We start from the raw sequence: 19,021 nt of genomic DNA, 5'->3' as shown, positions 1-19,021 counted from the left end.
TGTTTCTTTTTCACTCATCTCCAGTGGAAAACCCCTCCACAACCCTTCATTGGGTCTGAATGCCCTGTCCCAGCTGCTTTACACAGTCACCACTAGGCAAAGGGTCTGCTCACTAACATAATTTGAACACCTAACTTGGGCCACTTAAATCCTTACTTGTAGTTTGTAGGTTCAGGGAGCTTTTCCTTGCATACCAGTTGCTTGCAATGAGCCAGCTCTTGTGCAGCATCTCCCAACCCCAGGAGAAACCAAACCCTGCACAAGGCATTGGCAACAAGGGAAAGGAGAGTTTGAGCAGCCTGCCTTCCCTCTGAAACTCTCGGCTGAGGCAGTGCTCAAACAGCACCTCCCTTGATCTCTCGCTAGCCCTCTCGGTGAATTGGGTGATTGTTCTGCCTCAGGTGGAAAAAATTCCAGCTCCAGTTTGTCACAGGTTCCCCGGTGTGGTCCCACTGCATGGCTATTTGGCTCAGTAGGGTGACGTCTGAAACTACCTGGCATGGTGTGCTCTCACTATGCTCATCACTTGGGTGATTTGGGTTTAAACATAGCTCCACTGCCCTGTGCCAAGACCTGCCCCACCTCCTGCCTGCTGCCTGCCCAGGTCATCTTTCCGAGGTGCTGGCTTGCAAGGCCAGGGCTGCCAGCACCAGCTCTGTCAGGCAGGAGGGAAGAGTAATGATTTGAGACAAAAATATTTGATGCCATTTACGGATAAAAGAAAAATGTTTTAATTTGGTTGGGGTTGGTTTTCCCCTGCTCCTCCTGAAACTGGAACCCCACTGCAGGAGGTCAGATGGCACAAGGCAGAGGAGACCATCTTTAAAAATAAAATAACATTCACTTTCCTTGCTCTGGGAGCATAAATTTGGCTGGCTGCTTGCCTTGGACAGCTCCCCTGACTCTGGGAACAAACAGTGCATGCATTGCCTCTCTAATGACCATGCTTTTTCACCCATGGTTCCCCAGCATTTCTGTGTCACTGAGAAACTGTCCCCTCTCCCTTCGTGCTGCTGCCCTCCTGCTGCCAGATCTGCGAAATCAAACTCATGTTGGCTGAAAGGAGACATGGAACTACTAACGTAGGAGGGAAGGGGCACCAGTCAGGCTGCCTGCACTGAAACGCAGATCCTGCTCTCATGGCATTTTCCAGCCCTGTTTCTTCTCCTTCTGCAATCCCTTTCCAGCCTCTCCCTTCTCTTCCACATGGGATCCAGCCTCTTGCTTTCCACCTTGAGTTTCCTGCTGGTGATTGAGTCATTGTCCCTCCTGGGGATCTTTTCTTATCTCCATTTGTTTCTTTGTCATCTTTTTACACACTCTTGGGGCTATATTTCATTTTGCCTCTGTTCTTCAGTTGCCTCAATCTGTCCCTTCAACCGTTCTCCTTCGAGTCCTTCTCTTTCTCTGTTTTTCATCACTAGTCTGTACTGGGTTTATGACTTTATTGGCATAGCTGATGGAAGCCTCCTTACAGGCACAGTCACTCAGTAAGCTGCATTGTCCAAACCTATGCTAAAAAAGTTGGCCCTGTCCAAACAATTTTATCATAATTTTTCCTCTCCTGAGTTTTGTGTGTTAAAGGGAATTCTTAGGCAGGGAAATAAAATATCTCTGAAATCATTCTGACTTTGTTACAAGCCTTTGGCTTGATATGTCATACCAGAAAGAAAAATCTCCAAAGCTCTGCCATCTAACTGTAGCTAACTGAAATCCTATCCTGCAGCCAAACAAGTGAGTTTAAGTGTGCTGCTCAGTGGTGGCTTGCCCCTGGCATGGAAGGTTGGACTGAGTCAGACCAGGCTGTGACCAAACCCGAGCACCCCCTCTTAAGGTTCCTCTAGGGTCCAGGGGGGGCATTGGAGACTGGTAGGGAGAGCTCATCCTGCCCCTAGCCAGCTCTTCCACAGAGACCCATCCTCCATTTCAGACCAACAATCCTTTCCTCCCTCTCCAATTAATTTCTGCGTCTCCTGGCCAACATCCACAAGTCATGCCTAGAAATCACAGCCCCCGCCTCCCCAGCCCCAGCCCTGCTGCCACCAGCTCTGGCTCGGAAGCTAGTCACGCCACGGCTCTGCGCCCTGACCTTTTCTTTCTGGGAACAGCACGCACCCCTCGCCTCCCATCGCTTGACTCTCCCCCACCGCCAAGAGAGGGGCAGCCGGTCCGGAGGAGCCCCGCACCCTGCCCCTCTCCCTGCCTCCTCCCGCCCCTGCCAGCCCGGCGTGGTGGCAGCTGGTGTGTCATCACCTCCTGCGCCAGGGAGAGATGCCCACAACTGTCCCTTACAGTCTGCTAGCAAATGTCAGCCGGCTCCCTGCGAAGGAGGGGCTGGGATTGCAGGAGGAACAGCCTGTACATCGCTCTGCTGCTGGGGTAGGGAGATGTTCATTCAGAGCTGGATGACTCTCCTGGAGGGGTTTCCGTGCTATAAATAGGTGCCCTGAGGATCCCCTTTTAAGAAGGGTCTTTCTCTGCATCAGGGAGCCCTGGAGGAATGAGGAATCACACAGCTTTTAAATGAGCTGAACAAATCATGCTATGGAGTTACTGAGGAATAGCCTTCCTGTTCCCAGTCACAAAATGTCTTTCTGTGGTTCTGCTCTCCCTTTTTCCTCCCATGGGTCTCCCCCTTACAACTCCCCTTTGCCTCAGCTGCTGTGCTGAAGGGATATGAATCAACTAATAGCTGTGGATTGTGCCCCCAGCTTAGTGCCTTCCCTGCTTCCATATCTATAACAGTATATACTTGTACTCTGCATCTCTGTATCTCAGCTGGAGACAGCAGGACCTCCAGGTTTGAGTGGGACTTGTCTTCACTGCCTCTCCACCACTACCACCGCTGACGTGGCTCAGGGCTCCATCTCCCATGGCAGGGAGTGTGCTAACATCTCCATTGTGCAAAACCCTGGCAAGTTCACAAATGACTCCACTTTCATGAAGCTGAAAAGGAGAAGAGGACAACCTGTGCTTCCCAGGAGAAGACAAGGGGAGGAGTGTCTCTGAGCCACGGCACTTCAAAGGGCTGGTCTGGTGAAAGGCAAGTCCCTGCCAGCACTCATCGCAAAACAGGGCAAAATGCCTTTCAGGGTAAGACACTGCTCTAATGTTTACGACAGAAAAAAAATTGTCATGCTGAGTAACACCTACCCCTCCAGCCCAACCATGAAAGCATCTCTCTTCCCCTCCCACCTTCCACACCAAAGATTTCTGTAATCAGACACTGACCCTGCTACAAGCAGGCTTTCAAGATCATGCAGAGTATTGACTGACTCCTTGCCATGGCCGTTTTCATGAGTTACCTTCCAGATTACACCACTGCATCTGGCACTTCATTCCAGCTCAACAAGAACACAGGAACAGAATAACACACATCCCAATGGAAATTCTGTGACCTGATGGTTTACAGCACAGACATCTTTCATATATGGCAAGCCAATTGGAAGGAGGTCCTACTTGAACTGGGCTAACTTACACAGAGCCTAGCAAGGCACCTGGGAAGGCACAAGGGCAGGAAAGACATCACAGGGCCCAGCACAGAAAATCCCCCTGGGAGACCATCCTAAAACCCATCCTAGAAGGTCAACATCTCTCCATATCAAATTGCTGAGCTGCTACAAGGGTGTTTCTCATCGGAGCAAGAGGGAACTGTTTCTTATTTCTCTTCTTTAGCTACAGAGCTATTTGTACAGCCCTTCACACTCAGCAGCTCTGCACTCCAGCTTTTGGGCCTAACTTATCTCTATAAAGAAGGTCCCATGCTCAACCAGACTTGTGCTGAGGCAGAGTGTCACGGTAGTATCTGGGTTACAATGAGGTTATCACAAAAGACCAACAGCCAATGTCTATACAGATTTATCTCATCATGGTTCCCTTGTGCAAGGCTGGCCACTGTGCTGACATGCTTCCTCTCTGAAACCACCAACAGCAACGTCTTCTATTTTCATGAGACACAGACCTTAACTGAGGTCCCAAGCAGAGAGCTGGAAGAGAGGGGTGACAGCCTACGCCTCATCCCCCCCATTCCCAAGCAGGACAGTCAGGTGAGGTGAATGGAGAGTAAGAAAACATCTGAACAGTGAGAACAGATTCCCCAGTGAGCAGTTACCTATGCAGCTCCTCCACCATGCTCCCCTGCGCATGGATACATTGGGGCTTCTACCACCTCTGCTACATTTAGACACACTTTCTTTCTCTACTAAGTTAGTACTGGAAAATCAGCATATCTCCCTGATCTGTTTGCTTCCAGGGCCAGGCATCAAGAAACTTATCTAGGACTCCTGTTGCAGTTTTTCTCAGGAAAAACTGCCACGCATTTCCAGGCATGAGTCCAATACAACAGGATGGGATTTTCAGGCTTTGGAGCAGGGACCCTGCAGCCCCAGGGATATTTTGCACTGTTTTTGAAGGCTTCTTCAAGGCTGCCTAACCAATTTTCGGTCCACACACAGCAACCCATGGGACCCCCATCCAGCAGCCACTAAGGAGTGTAATGTCCTGACAGGCACCCATCGTGGTAAGCACCATTTGATCTGATGCCAGTGGGCCCGGAAGGCAGGAAGACCATTATGGCTTTGGGGGCAATAACAAATGTTTTTGGCAGTGTGGTTCTTGCTTGGGCCAATGGCTGCAAAATATCAAGGTGAGGACAGTCCCCACTGAGTGATGAACAAGCATTTCCTTCAGCCAGAGAGAAAAAAAGATTAAGTAGGGATTCTTTACACTCGCATACACTTAAGAGGAAAAAATATTTACATGAGGGAGAAAGGACTTGGCAGGAGCTTCCCAGAGGCCGTTTGCTGTTTATGCATTTCTCAGGACTGGGCTGTGGCTGCGGAGCTCAGCCGTGGAGCCCGAACCCGCCCCGAGCTGCCGAGGAGGTGGTGGGAGTGGGGAGCTGCATTCAAACTATCTCTAGGGCTGGTGAGAGATCCTCTCGCCATTGCTCCTGGTGCCTACGCCTGCAATGAAGTCATGTCTGCGGGACTGCAGGTAGCTCTGGCAGCAGTCACTGTGGTTTCCTAATGCCTTTCCTTTGGCATCGCTGGAGGACCAGAGCCAGGAAGGGCTGCTGGGAGCCCCAGGGCAGTCACCAAACATGATGGGAAGCAGGGACTGGGCTCTAAGCATCTCCTAGGACCAAGTGCCTTTCCAAGATGGGATGTGAAATGTTGGCCAGTCTGAATGTCCTGCTTTAATGGGGGTGGGGGGAGCTGGATGGCAGCTGAGGGTCTCCCCACAGATACTGAAAGTCTGACTGATTCATTCTTCAGGACTCCTGCAGTCAGCAACAGTTTGTGTTTCTAGCTGGGGCTTTCTATCCTCTGAAAGCACAAAGTTACAAACCCATAAATTATTATAATTTGGTCATCTGCTGTGTTTTGGAAGTGCCTGGTGTAATCCCTTCTGTCTAAACTGCACGATGACTCCCCCCTGTTGTTTCTGGAAAGGAGAAGCCTTGAAACGTGCAGGGCACACACTGGTCTCTGCCGCCAAGACTTTCATCATGGTCTTAAGTGGCATAAAGAATGCAAAATACTTGTCACTGCAACATGCTGGGCTGGGATCTCACTTTACATTAACCATGCTCTTTCTTCATCCCCACCTGAAGCAACAAGAGCACCCGGACAACAGGGCTGGGCAACAGTTAACAGAGAACAGGCCAGGAGACTACGATACTTTTCCAAAGACACCCCCCCAGAAGCTTTTCCAATCCTAATTAGGAGATAAAGCAACCTGGGACAGAGAGCAGTGACTGACCACACAGTGCTCCTGTCACCCCCGTTCCTGCAGGGCAATTCACCCGTCACCCCAGCTTCCAGCCCAAGCTCCAGACCAGCAGAGCTGGAGGAGCTGCAGCACAGTGTTTGCACTGCTGGGCCTGGACTGAGCAGCCCTGCCGAGGCGTGCGGTGTTCATCCCTGGCGAGGTAAGACCTTGCTCAGACAGCCGAGAGGGAGCGGAATCATCGTTCACTCCTGCTGCAATGCCAGCGCAGGGGCTCGCTTCTGGGCCGGAGCAGAGCAGAGGCAGCACTGGGCTTTACAGACAAGCCTTGCACACATCTTGTAGTGTTTCACATTTCCCATCCCAACAGTCTCGGCACTGGACATCTGTGTTTCCTTCCAGTCCCAGGGAACTCTCGCACTGGTGACCAGCAACAGAGGATTAAAGCCCCCAGCTGTACTGGTCCGTGCCTCTGCAGCAGCCTTGCTCTGCCACGGGAGCGCAGGAGCCATCCAAGGCTGCCATTGTTTCAAGTCCAAACAGGCAGAAAAGCAGGTGGATATTTTAAAACCAATTTATCTGCGAACCCTGACATAAGAGGTGAAAAAACAGAGAAGCCCTTTTACAGCGAGGTGCTGAGAACCCGCAACTTCCTCACTATTTCCAGGGCTCAAAGTGCTGAATAAATTAGTGAAGTTCACGTCCACTCAAGGAGACTGTGTGTGCCTCCCTGCCAGCACCAGGCTATTCAGGTGGTGTTTTCTTCTTTAATGAGCCCTGAAGGATTCACTGGAAGAGTCTTGGAGAGTATCAGGGAAATACATGCAGCAAAACAGCTTTAAGCAAGGACACTTGACTACAGGCATACTATAAATACTCTATTTAAACACAGTGTCAATCAATAGGACCTGCAATACTCAAGCTTTTGAACATACTGATCTTCATCTACGTATCTACTAGCACAACAAGACACCTTTACATTTCCTTATTTATATACAGATCTATATATCACTGTATATAGATAATGGAGATATATATACATACAAATATCTAAATATATATGTATTTGTGCAAAAATGACCTTACCAAGGACAGTAAACAAGTAAATATTTCCCAATCCACTCTTGCTGGCACTGGCAATATTGCACAGAAATTCAGTTGTATGCTCCCGCCATTGGGAGGGTGAGAAAACAGGAGAAAAACTGAAATTGCATGCATGGAGAAGCAGCAAATCCACTTTCTTCATGATGAAGAAAGTTTATAAAGGCTCATTGCCCCCTGAAATACTCTTCTTGTTTCATCACCCTTACACACAACAATTCTAGCAGATACCCACTGCCAAATCCAGGGGAATCAGGGTTGTGTCCTGCTCTTACAACACTTTCAGGAGAGATAACCTCCTTCCAAGTTCTGTGTAAACTCAAGTTTCCAGTGTGCAGTGCTCTGTCTAGACCCAGGCTGTGTCACTACGACACTGGGGAAGTGTCTGTGCTCCTGGTCGAGCTGGCTGTACTTTGTTCTGCAGCAGACAAACATGAGCCTCAGTCCTTTGGCCGAGGGAGCAAGGGGGAACAGTTGTGCCACAGGGTCTGCCTGTGCCACCAGATGCACCTTGGGCCCTTGAGGAACAGCAGTAGTGCATCTCCCAAGAGGCAGTGCTGGGTGAAATATTGCTGCCCTACTCTGTAATATGACAAAAAGCACCTACAGGTTCCCATGGGTGCCCCATGCAGCTGGTCACCCCGCAGGAATGTCTCTGATAAGAGGGTGTAGCTAACCCGGCTGCCAAATGATGGTGTGCTCACAGCCCAGGATGTGTATTCATTGCAAAATGTCCTCTTTGCCCCTAGGAAGAAAGGTTAGGACTAATGCTTGCTTTCAAAACTTCTCCAATAAAACAATAACATGGGGAAGAAATGCTCATGCTACTGGGTTCAAGTCTCAGAAAGAGCCAAGATTTCACATTTGAAGAAACTTTGTTGCACAGGGAGATGACAAAGAGTGGCTGTGGTCCTACTTGTGGACCTGAAAAATCAAGCACAGGTGTAAAAACAGCAATGAAAGAAACATTAATGCTAGCAAAACACTAATCTCGGGGAGCCTGGAGTCACACCACCAACTTCACTGAGAACAACAGCCAAGGCCAAGGTGGCTTTTCAAAACAGCCCTTGCTCATCTGAACCTGAAGAACCACCCTGGGTACCATGTACATTGCAAACCTGAAGTGCAGGCATCGATACTGCTCTTAGAAATTAGCAGATGTGAATCAGCCAAGGTACGAGGTCCTTCACCAGGGCTGGATGCTTCTGCAGAGGCAGCCGGGGAGCAGAAAAACTGGGGTGACACTGGTGAGCAGACTAGCAGGCACCTTCCCCAGCTCCCCCTTCCATCCTCAGAGCCCAGGGACACAGCCGGGCACTGCCACGGTCAGTCAAGAGCCCTTTGCTTCCCTGTTGCTTTTAGAAGGATGGCACTTTACCTGCTGAGAGAGAGCAGAGAAGGGAACATGCAAGACAGACCATTCTCCCTCCTGCCAGAGGAATGAACGTGCTCATAAACCCATCTCCTTGGGAAAGGGGTTCATCACACCAGTGAAAACAAATACTTGGAGGCAGAGGACTGGCAAAGCCAGGGGACAAAAACCCTTCCCTTAACCAGTCCGGGTGTTTGAGACTCCTGGCAGCGGGAGCATTGTAATTAAAGGCGCAGAAGCAGGCCATCCCACATGCCGAAAGATGAGCTGGTGGGGAAGAGGATCAGCCTGGCTGAACAGAGAGCTTTGGCTCCAACTCAGGAAAAAAAAAAAGGAGAGTTTATGACCTTTGGAAGAAGGGGCAGGCAACTCAGGAGGACTACAAAGATGTTGTGAGGTTATACAGGGAGAAAATTAGAAGGGCCAAAGCCCAGCTAGAACTTAATCTGGCTACAGCCTTAAAAGACCAAAAAAAATGTTTCTATAAACATTAGCAACAAAAGGATGGCTAAGTAGAATCTCCATCCTTTATTGGATGTGGGGAGAAACATAGTGACAAAGGATTAGGAAAAGGCTGAAGTACTTAATGCCTTCTTTGCCTCAGTCTTTAACAGTAAGACCAGCTGTTCTCCAGGTACCCAGTCCCCTGAGCTGGAAGACAGGGATGGGGAGCAGAATGAAGCCCCCATAACCCAAGGGGAAGTAGTTAGCGACCTTCTACACACACAGGTCTATGGGCCAGGTGGGATCCCCCCCAGGGTACTGAGGGAGCTGGTGAATGTGCTCACCAAGTCACTTTCAATCATTTACCAGCAATCCTGGCTAACTGGGGAGGTCCCGGTTGACTGGAGGATAGCAAATGTGACACCCGTCTACATGAAGGGCTGGGAGGAGCGTCTGGAGAAATACAGGCCTGTCAGCCTGACCTCGGTGCCAGGGAAGGTTATAGAGCAGATCACCCTGACTGCCATCACACAGCATGTACGGGACAACCAGGTGACCAGGCCCAGTCAGCATGGACTGATGAGAGGCAGGTCCTGCTTGGCTAACCTGATCTGCTTGGTGGATGAGAGAAAGGCTGTGGATGTTGCCTATCCAGACTTTTGGCACCATTTCCCACAGCATCCTCTTGGAGAAACTGGCTGCTCATGGCTTGGATGGGTGTACTCCTTGCTGGGTAAAACACTGACTGGATGGCCTGCCCCAAAAAGTGGTAGTGACTGGAGTTCAATCCAGTTGGTGGCCGGTCACAAGTGGTGTTCCCCAGGGCTCAGTACTGGGACCAGTTCTGTTTAGTATCTTTATCAATGATCTGGACGAGGGCATCACTTGAACCCTCATTAAGTTTGCAGATGCCACCAAGTTGTGCAGGAGTGTTGATCCTCTTGAGGGTAGGAAGGCTCCACAGAGGGGTCTGGGCAGGCTGGATCGATGGGCCCGGGCCAATTGTATGAGGCTCAACAAGGCTCAGTGCTGGGTCCTGCACGTGGGGCACAACTACCCCTGCAAGTCTGCAGGCTTGGGGAAGAGGGGCTGGAAAGGTGCCTGGCTGAAAAGGACCTGGGGGTGTTGGTCAGCAGCCAGCTGAATGTGAGCCAGCAGTGTGTCCAGGTGGCCAAGAAGGCCAATGGCATCCTGGCTTCTGTCAGAAATAGTGTGGCCAACAGGACTAGGGAGGTGATTGTCCCCCTGTCCTCGGCACCGGTGAGGCCCCACCTCAAATACTGTGTTCAGTTTGGGGCCCCCCACGACAAGACAGACACTGAGGTGCTGGAGCATGTCCAGAGAAGGGCAGTGGAGCTGGTGAAGGGTTTGGAGCCCAAGTCTGATGAAGAGCAGCTGAAGGAACTGGGATTGTTTAGCCCAGAGAAAAGGAGGCTGAGGGGAGACCTTATTGCTCTCTACAACTACCTGAAAGGAGGTTGTAGCGAGGTGGGTGTTGGTCTCTTTTCCCAGGTAACAAGCGATGGGACAAGAGGAAATGGCCTCAGGTTGCACCAGGGGAAGTTTAGATTGAATATTAGGAAAAATTTCTTCACCGAAAGGGTTGTCAAGCACTGGAACAGGCTGCCCAGGGAAGTGGTTGAGTCACCATCCCTGGAGTTATTTAAAAGAGGTGTAAATGTGGCACTTAGGGACATGGTTTAGTGGTGGATTTGTCAGTGTTAGATTAGTGGTTGGACTCGATGATCTTAAAGGTCTTTTCCAACCTAAATGATTCTGTGATTCTATGATTCTATACCAGAAGGGCAAGAGATGCTGGGAGATAGATTGCAGCCTGTTATTTACTCCTAGGCAGCCCTGTCAATACCATCCCCTCTACCGGAAACACATGTCCCTTATAGTAAATAAATACATAAATAAACCCTTTGAAAAAGCCCAGTGGCTGTGACATGGGAGAACTGAAGAGCACGTTGTGTGCCTGCTCACACATCCGCTCCCTCTCCGCAGAAGCTGGGCTCTCCTTTCTACACTACTAATTCCTGGCCTACTATCAAAGAATTGGGTGTATTTGCTAACTTGTCTCTTCCCTCCCTCTCTGGCATACCCACTGCCTGGGCAGAGCCCTGAGGCAGGGGTCTCAGCCTCGCCTGAACCGCAGGGGAGGCTGTAAGGCATGGGGCTGGCTCCATGGGCGAGGCTGGGGGGGGCAGAGCCCACCCCGACACCCCGCGGCAGTGCGATACGCACCGATGGGCAATGCTGCGCACTAGGAACAGCCAAACAGGTCGGGATATGAGGCGCTTTGGGAAGGGCCAGTCCTCAAGAGATGCTCGAGCCGTGCTCGCAGGTGGGGATCTGCACCCCGTCCGTCCCCCCTGCCAGCTGCCCTGGCACTTCCACACCTCCCCAGTGCCCAGCAAGCAGCAGGTTATATTGCAAAGCCTGGCTTCCCAGAGAGCAAAAGCTCTCCAGGAATGCTCCCAAGAGGCAAAGGACTGACATAACACAGCAGCTCTCGATACTCTGCCCAATTTGGAGGACAAAGCAAAGACAGATCCTGATGTGGAAACTACAGCTGCTCGAATCACAAGCAGGATCTACAGCGAGGATAGTATTTTGTAACAACACAAAAGCTGTGTTTGTGATGTTCATCTTGACTCAGACTTTAAAAACAATAATGATCTGTTTGGTCAAAGTGGATAAAAGCAGAGAATGTACTGCAAAGCTCCAGTTAGCTGTACACAGTAACACCTGGGGGGGTGGACATTATCCCACCCGTGCTCTATCCATATTTGTGGTAGTGGCATAAGGTACAAACCAGCAGCACAGAAGGTAACCTGCTCCATTTGCAGTAAGGATATGGTATTTTGTCAAAGTGATTTTCCTCAAATTAAGTCACCACAGTGCATTTTATCAGATGTATTTAATCTGAGCCAGCTCTTTGCTAGCGTAAATTCCTAAGTACCCTAAAATCAATTTAAGCAGCTAGTGTCCCAACTTCAATGTTCCATTTTTTAATGCCTAGCAGGCATCTATAAAATTATCTTGTTAATATAAAATACTTTAACAGGCCAAAGGATTCCTTTACACAGCTTTTCTTTTTCAACCATGGAACGGGAAAGTTTTGTCTGTTTAGCTTTGGTGGTGCCACAATATCTTCTCCTCTAATGTTTCTCTGTTTCAATTCCAGCTGCCCCCAGAACTGTGCAGTTCATATTTCACCAGTTTTACTAATGTTGTCTTAGAGGAAAGAAATCAGTTCTTCACCACTCAGACTTCAAGGCAAGCCTGACGTTTCCTAACACTGTAGCTTAGCATTGCAGTACTGAGGTCAACTGCCCAGTGCAAACAGCCCAACGTCCCCTGTCCCTTCCACATTCATGTCCTCTGGATGCTGTAGTGGTTCTGCAATTAGCCATTTGCTCATCCCTCAGCCTTGGCTACATACAGCCACAACATCTGAAGAATGAACATAGCCAACCAAACAAATAGAGCAATTATTTGGACAACAAAGTCCCGGTCTACAACATGTGTTCCTGAAAAGCAAATAATTAATAATAGTAAAAATACAGACAGCAACTGAAATGTGGACACTGGATTTCTTTGGGCCGGAGGCTCCTGCCCCACAGCGGGTGGGAGTTTGGCTGCTGAGCCTGCTGCAGCCTGGCCTGGCCCCCAGTCAGGAGCTGGCTGTCACTGTGGGACACCTCCCCCTGTGCCCTTGCTACCCGCTAACCTGTTCTGCCCCCGGGCATTGCAAAACGTGGCAAGTGAATGGCAAGATTAAAACCGGGAGATTTAACACCACCAAAGATACCCATTGCCACAATCAAGAAGTTAATTTTCACTTCTCCCTGACTGCTCCATAATATTCACGGCTTGCCTCGAGGTAACGTGCACCTCTAGCCCGAGCGTGTGTACCCGCACCGACCCCACCGCGCACCGGCCTCTCGCGTTTCGGTCCCCGTGCGGTGTGAAGCCAACAGCACCTGACTGCCCGGCCCGCTCCGGCCCGGGTCTGCCCCTGCTCGGACAGCCTGTTAATGTTTATCCGAGGAGCAAATGTTTTTGCCGACCTGGAGCCTGGCACAGTGTACCAGGCCATCGCACCCCTCCTTTGCCCCAGTGGCACTCACACTCCGAGGACTTGGGGCACCGCTGCCGGCCCCCCCCCCCGGGCAGCAGGGGAGGGCACAGGCAGGCGCAGGCATCAAAGCACAGCGAGAGGCAGGAGGGAAGGGCTCTGCCTCTGCTGTGGTGCGGAGCCGGGGGAGCTGAGCCAGCGCCCCTCACAGGGCTAGAGGAGGAGAGGGGTCTTACAGGTGTTCCTCTTTCCCAGCACCCCTCCCAAGCAGGATCAAGACCGCTTTGAGAAGAAAGAAGGGAGCACTAGGAGTTGCCAGACCCCGGCCCCACAAAACCCAGATGGGGTTTTACCATGAGGAGTGTGAGAGCTCGCGGGGTTTGTCACTGTCCTGCACCTTGCCACAGCCGCAGCAGAGAGGAGCAGCAATCCCCCCCCACCCATACACTGACGTTCCGGGGGGGATTCCCCTCCAGACTCCCTGGGGCTGCCCCTTTCGGTCCCAGCGCCTAGGGAAAGTCCTTCTCAGAGCAGGCAAGAAAGTCAGGGCTACACGGGGACTACAAAGTGGTGACGGTAGCCAGAAACCCTGCTCCATCCCCCCAGGACAGTGTACGCTTGTAGCGCCCCCCCCCCCCCGCGCCCCCCCCCCCCCCCGCCTGCTGCTGGCGTGCACCCCACTGCATTTGCAAAGCCAGCTCTGCCGGGGACCCAGCGACCCCCAGCCGCCACACACCGACCACGGCATGGCCCTAAGCAAGCGCAAGCAAAATCCCCGTAGTGCGAGGCAAGTGCGTGGAAATGCATGGGGAGGGAAGCCTGCACACGCGCGGTCCCCGAGCTTCCCCCCGCGGGACACCACGGCCCCACAGAACGCCGATAGGTCCCGTGAGCACCGTTTCACCCCACCTTTCCCGAGTGTTCCTGAAAGACCCCCGCACCTGCACATCCTCCCGGGCCTCGGGTCCAGCCTGTCACACAACAGTCGCGGGTGGAGGCAGTGGGGGAGCTCCATTCCCCCACCCTGACAGCCCCGATCGCCGCTTCCCTCCAGCTAGGGGTTTTCAGAGAGCAAGCCCTCGGCAGCACTGCCGCTCCTGTCCCTGTCACCGTCCCTGTCGCCGTCCCCGTCCCGTGGCGTCCCCAGCCCACACCTGCCCACCCGTGTCTGTCCGTCCCCCCGACAGCCCTGCGCGCCCGCCGCCAGCTCCTGCAACCCGGGAACAAAATGCAAAGCCTGATGCAAGGGAGGAAAACACAGAAACAAAACCAAAAACAAACCAAAAAAAAAAAAAAAAAAAAAAAGAAAAAACAACCAAAACAAACCCAAAACTCAACAAACCAACCAACTAACCTACAGCCGTCCCGCGGCCAGAGCTGTGCTTCCACTCTGCCACAGAAAATTAAAAACCTCTCCATTCCCACCTCCCCGGGCTCACTGTCATTTGGGACTCGTAGTTAAACAAACCGGGCAGTTTAAAAGCTGTGGTTGGAGAGTCAACAAAAGGATGGTCTGTGGTCGCAGCAGCATTTCATCCGACTTCCCAGTATCACATTCCCGAGTCCCACAGTCACACTCTGGGAATAGTCCATTTATTTCTATTATTAATATTATTTCAACAGAAAGTCCTATAGCACTTCGCCAAAAATCAAAACCAAAACAAAACAAAAACACACACCAAAAAAAAAAAAAAAAACCACCAAACCGCATTCGTTGTTTCTGGGCATTGTTTAACCTGTCCCACTGACTGCGATAGCCGTGGATCTGACACAGCCCTGCCGACCCGCGCTCAGCCCCGCTCCTAGCATCCCTTCCCCGGGGATTCTGTCGCAGGTGCCACCTCCGCACAGTCCCCTGGGCCGGACAACACTGGCACCACCGCCCGAGGCTGCCCCCCTGGTCGGGGAGGGGTCCCACGGCCACCGGCTCGGTTACGCGGAGGGACCGGGGGAGAGCTGCCGGTGCCGCCGGGGCGGGGGGTGCAGCTCCGGCCCCGCTCCCCCCGCAGCCGCTGGCTGACAACAGCAAGGTCATGAGGTAGTTCAACACCGGCCGGGGCCAGGAAGCTCCTCCGGGGACGAGCTTTCTGCAAAGTCTTAAATCCCACACCCACACCCCCCCCTCCCGGCTCAAGGGACCCCCGTCGTACCCCTAAACAGGCAAACTGCAAACAGCCCGCCCGACCCTGCCCGGGGCAACCCCCCACCTGCCTGCAGAACGTTTGCCGAGTTTGGCGTTTCTCGCAGCCTGTAGACTTTAGGTGAGCTCTAGAAGAGGATCATTATTATTAATAATAATGGGATTTTTTTTTTTTTTTTCCTTAGGGAGAAAGACTCCTCTTTCTAACCGATGTGTGCCACGCCAGAGCCCATCGCGTCTCGCAGCTACCCGCTCGGCACAGTACCTTTGCAGTGCAAAAAGTCCTCGGGGTGAGGGAAGGAGCCCTCTTCGCAGAGCAGCTCGCAGGTTTTATCCGATGCCAAGGGGTAGCCGTTGTCCTCCTCGTTGTAGTCGCTCTTGCCGTTGCTGTTCGAGTAGCCGTTGGCATACATCTTCAGGGCGGACCTGCGGAGGCACAGGAGCTCCTGGAAGGCATACCTGAAGTCCGGGCTCCGGCAGTAGATCAAAGGGTTGAAGGCAGAGTTGACATAGCCCAGCCAGTTCAAGAGGATGTACACGTACTTGGGTATGATGTCGTCCTGGATGACATGCACGATGTTGACGATGAAGAAGGGCAGCCAGCACAGCGTGAAGGTGCCCATGATGATGCCCAGGGTCTTGAGGGCCTTGTGCTCCTTCACGAAGAACTTGGAGGAACGGCGGTGCCCAGCTCCCCCTTTCTGCTCCTGCTCCTTGTTCTGGGTGTGAAACCTCCCCTCGCTCCTGTCTATCTTCTGCAGCTGCTTCTTGGCCACCTGGAAGACCCTGGCGTACACGAATACCATGACCACGAGCGGCAGGTAGAAGGAGATGATGGAGGAGGCAATGGCATAGGCTTGGTTGGTGAAGAAGTCGCAGCACGTGTCCTTCTCGTAGCACAGGATGGCCTCGTCCCGGTCTGCCCGGTACCAGTGCATTTGGATGGGCAAGAAGGAGGTGAGGGCTGACACCACCCACACCACGAGGATGACCACGCGTGCCTTGCTCTTGGTCAGTAGGCTCTGGTACTTGAACGGGGAGGTGATGGCGAAGTACCGGTCCACGGCAATGACGCAGAGGGTCTCAATGCTGGCCGTGACGCAGAGCACGTCCAGGGAGGTCCAGAACTCGCACCAAAAGTTCCCAAACTTCCACATCTCCATCATGATGTGGCTGGCGCCGAAGGGCACCACGGCCAGCCCCATCACCAGGTCAGCGCAGGCCAGTGAGGTGATGAAGTAGTTGGTGACAGTCTGCAGGCGCTGGAACCGGGCGATGGCGGTGATCACCAGCACGTTACCGAAGACGATGGCCAGCACGATCACCGACATGAGGATCCCCATGCCCACCATCCACACGTCCCGCGACAGCGTGGGGTCGGCGGCGCTCTGGTTGGCGCTGACGTTGCCGCCGGGCAGCTCGGTGCCTGCCACCCCCATGGCAGCCCCCCACCCCCCGCAGCAGTCCCCCCCCTTCCCGGGCCGGCGGGGGCTCGGCGTTGCCTAGGGCTCCTCCGCGGCAGCGCGGCAGCGGGCTCCGCGCATACGGGACGGCGGGTGCGGGGCGGGCTGGGCGCGGGGCTTCTCCGCTGGGCGTGACTGGGACCACCGGGCGTGACTGGGATCGCTCCGCTCCGCTCCGGTCCGGTCCGGTCCCGTCCCGTCCCGTCCCGTCCCGTCCCGTCCCGTCCCGTCCCGTCCCGTCCCGCGCGCAGCGGCCGCGCGCCCGCCCCACTCCCCCAGCCCGTTAGGCGCCGCGGAGCTTATAACGACACCCGCCGTGACATCACCCCGCCACAGCCAATGGCAGGCCCGCGCCGCGCCCCGCGCGCACCTCGCACCCCCCCCCCCCCCCCCCCGCGCACACCCCCACACCTCCCGCCCCACGCGTGTCCCCGCCCCGCGCGCTCCATCCCCGCCGTGCCCCCCACCCCGCAGCCTTCCCCTTTGCTCCACGCGTGCTCCCGCCCCTCGCGGTTGTCCCCGCGTCCCGTCCGTGTGTCCGTCCCGTCCCCCCCCCGCCCACGCGTGCTCCTCGCCCCAGGGTGTCCCTGTGCCTTCCACCCTACACGCACCCCCCCACGCGCTGCCTGCCCCGCAATGTCCCCATGCCCTCCGCCTACGGGTGCACTCCCCACCTCAGGGGGGTCCCTGCGCCCACGCCCTGCCCCACCCGTGCACTCCCCGCACCCCACCTGCACTCCCCGCCCCGGGGTGTCCCCACACCTCCCACCCCACCCACGCACCCCGTGCGCTCCCGGGGTGTCTCCAGGGCACACGGCGCCAGGAAAAGCCACACAGAGACTTTGTCCCTGTCTGGGCGCTGGGGTTTGCCTTTCCCGAGAGCCCCCCTCCTCACCGGTGACACTTTCTGCCCGGATGTCACCCGGGTCTCCTGGGTCCCTGCCGGCCCCCAGCTGGCACCCGGGGTGCTGGGTGCATCCAAATCCTGGAGCCGCAGCCCCAGAAATCCCCGATATGGTCAAGGGCACATACACCCCTCAACTGGCCCAGGAGCACTGGCCAGGCCACGCTGCAGCCAGCCATGTGGTCAGCCCCAGGCACTGTCACAAGTATTTCCCTCCAAAGCAAAGAAATTTGCTAAATAAGGACTAAGGAATTCTGCAAACTTCCTTTTAGCCTAACGGGAGATAACGCTGTCTCTGGAGTTTCATTTCTGCCCATTGCTCTGTACTGACACTGTCCAGCCTCGTGCTGCTCTCCTGTGGAGGTACATCACGTTGCCTACAGGCCCTGGGGGGCTTGTGGAGGTGACAGTGAAGCCTGACAGCTCTGGTTCTAAAATTTCCCTGTGCCACAGAAAGGGAGAATAGAAAGAGTTGCTTTTGCCCAGGTTTACCCCCAGGCCACTGGCTGCACCAGCAGTAGCTGCAGTTCATGTCTCCTTGGGTGCTGCACTGTGGCCCTCCCACAGAAGAGTCAGTGGAGGACTCCTGCCTTCATTAGAAATTCAAGTTACTCATGTTAAATCTTATTTGATACACATCAGCTGCTGGGGTCTGACGGGTCTTCTCAATTCTGCCTCGTTTTTCCCAACAGCAAGGCACCGCAGCCCAGTGGGTGTCTGTGTTGCACCCCAGCTGCGTGCTGGCTATTTATAGAGAAGAGCTGGGTGTACAGAGAGGAAGCTTTGTGGTTTAAAACAGAGGGGCGAATGAGGTGCTGGAATCAGGAAATGAGATGAAAGGCTGTTTCAGTGGTATGAGGTTTGTGTCTGGGCAGAGATCTTCCTTAACTAGTGGCTTCCCTGAGCTGTTTCCATGCTCCACTTCTGCATCTGCACACTTCAGAGGTTTTAAAAATGAAGAAACATGAACAGAAGATCCACAGGGCACCCCCTCCCACTGCAGACACAGCCTTTGGAAAGCAGAGGCATTTGGAGGAGCCACGGGTGCAGCACTAATGTCCTTACCTAATTACCAGGAGTTTCCCCTGCCCACCGCTGAGATAAATGAGGCTGTATGTTGCCCACACATACCCACAGGTACATCCAACTGTAACCAGCCGGTGAGAGTCTGTAGCACTCCACTGCCTTTCACAGACTTCACACCAGCTGAGGGCCTGGCCCGCACGCAGACTCAGGCTCAGTTAGCACTTACTGGGTGCAACATCCGTACCCCAGCTCCCATGCACACAGGCCCCCACACACTCTCTCTGCTCCGGGGCCAGCAGCACTCACCTTGTAGGGGAAGTATGGCAAGAAGCTGCTGGAAAAACAGATATGTATGAGATGCAGTAGTGGGAGAGCAGAGCAGAACGGGGAAGGAAAAGCAGACAGTGTGGGAACTGACGGTGTGGGAACTACATGTCATCCTCAGGTCCCTGTTCCCCTTTCTTTTTAAGAGCTGCTCAGAAAGCTCTAGAAAGTGCTCAAGTTTCTGGTAATAATATAGTGAGTTTGCTGTGCTGTTTCCTGTGAGTTAGGCAAACATCTGGGAATACTCTGACACCAAATCAAAGCATTCAAAAAGCTTTGGGTCCCCTATCCTAATAGACACACAGTTGTTCATCCCTGCATGAAGCACTGGGTCTTGAAAGGAGGAGAAGTAGGTTTGGGGACTTGATGGGTAACACCAGCTCTGGGAGAGTCAAAGCTATGTTCTCTGCTTGTAACAAGTGCTTTATCAAAG

The 19,021-nt window shown here is 53.4% G+C and overlaps 1 protein-coding gene across 1 annotated transcript in view; it reads right to left on the bottom strand.

Annotated features, from left to right (window-relative positions):
* The window catches only part of ADRB2 (adrenoceptor beta 2), a 37,160-nt gene extending 20,850 nt beyond the window's left edge, over window positions 1–16,310 (bottom strand). Inside the window, exon 1 of the mRNA XM_033006429.2 lies at window positions 15,137–16,310. Coding sequence (XP_032862320.2) covers window positions 15,137–16,310 — 1,174 coding nt within the window. The remainder of the gene's footprint in view (window positions 1–15,136) is intronic.
* Window positions 16,311–19,021: the final 2,711 nt, after the last annotated feature.

This window comes from Tyto alba, unplaced genomic scaffold, assembly GCF_018691265.1.
Source record: "Tyto alba isolate M040663 unplaced genomic scaffold, T.alba_DEE_v4.0 Super-Scaffold_17, whole genome shotgun sequence".
NCBI lineage: Eukaryota > Metazoa > Chordata > Aves > Strigiformes > Tytonidae > Tyto > Tyto alba.
The sequence above is the reverse complement of the archived record's forward strand: the minus strand, read 5'-3'. Positions and strand labels throughout refer to the sequence as shown.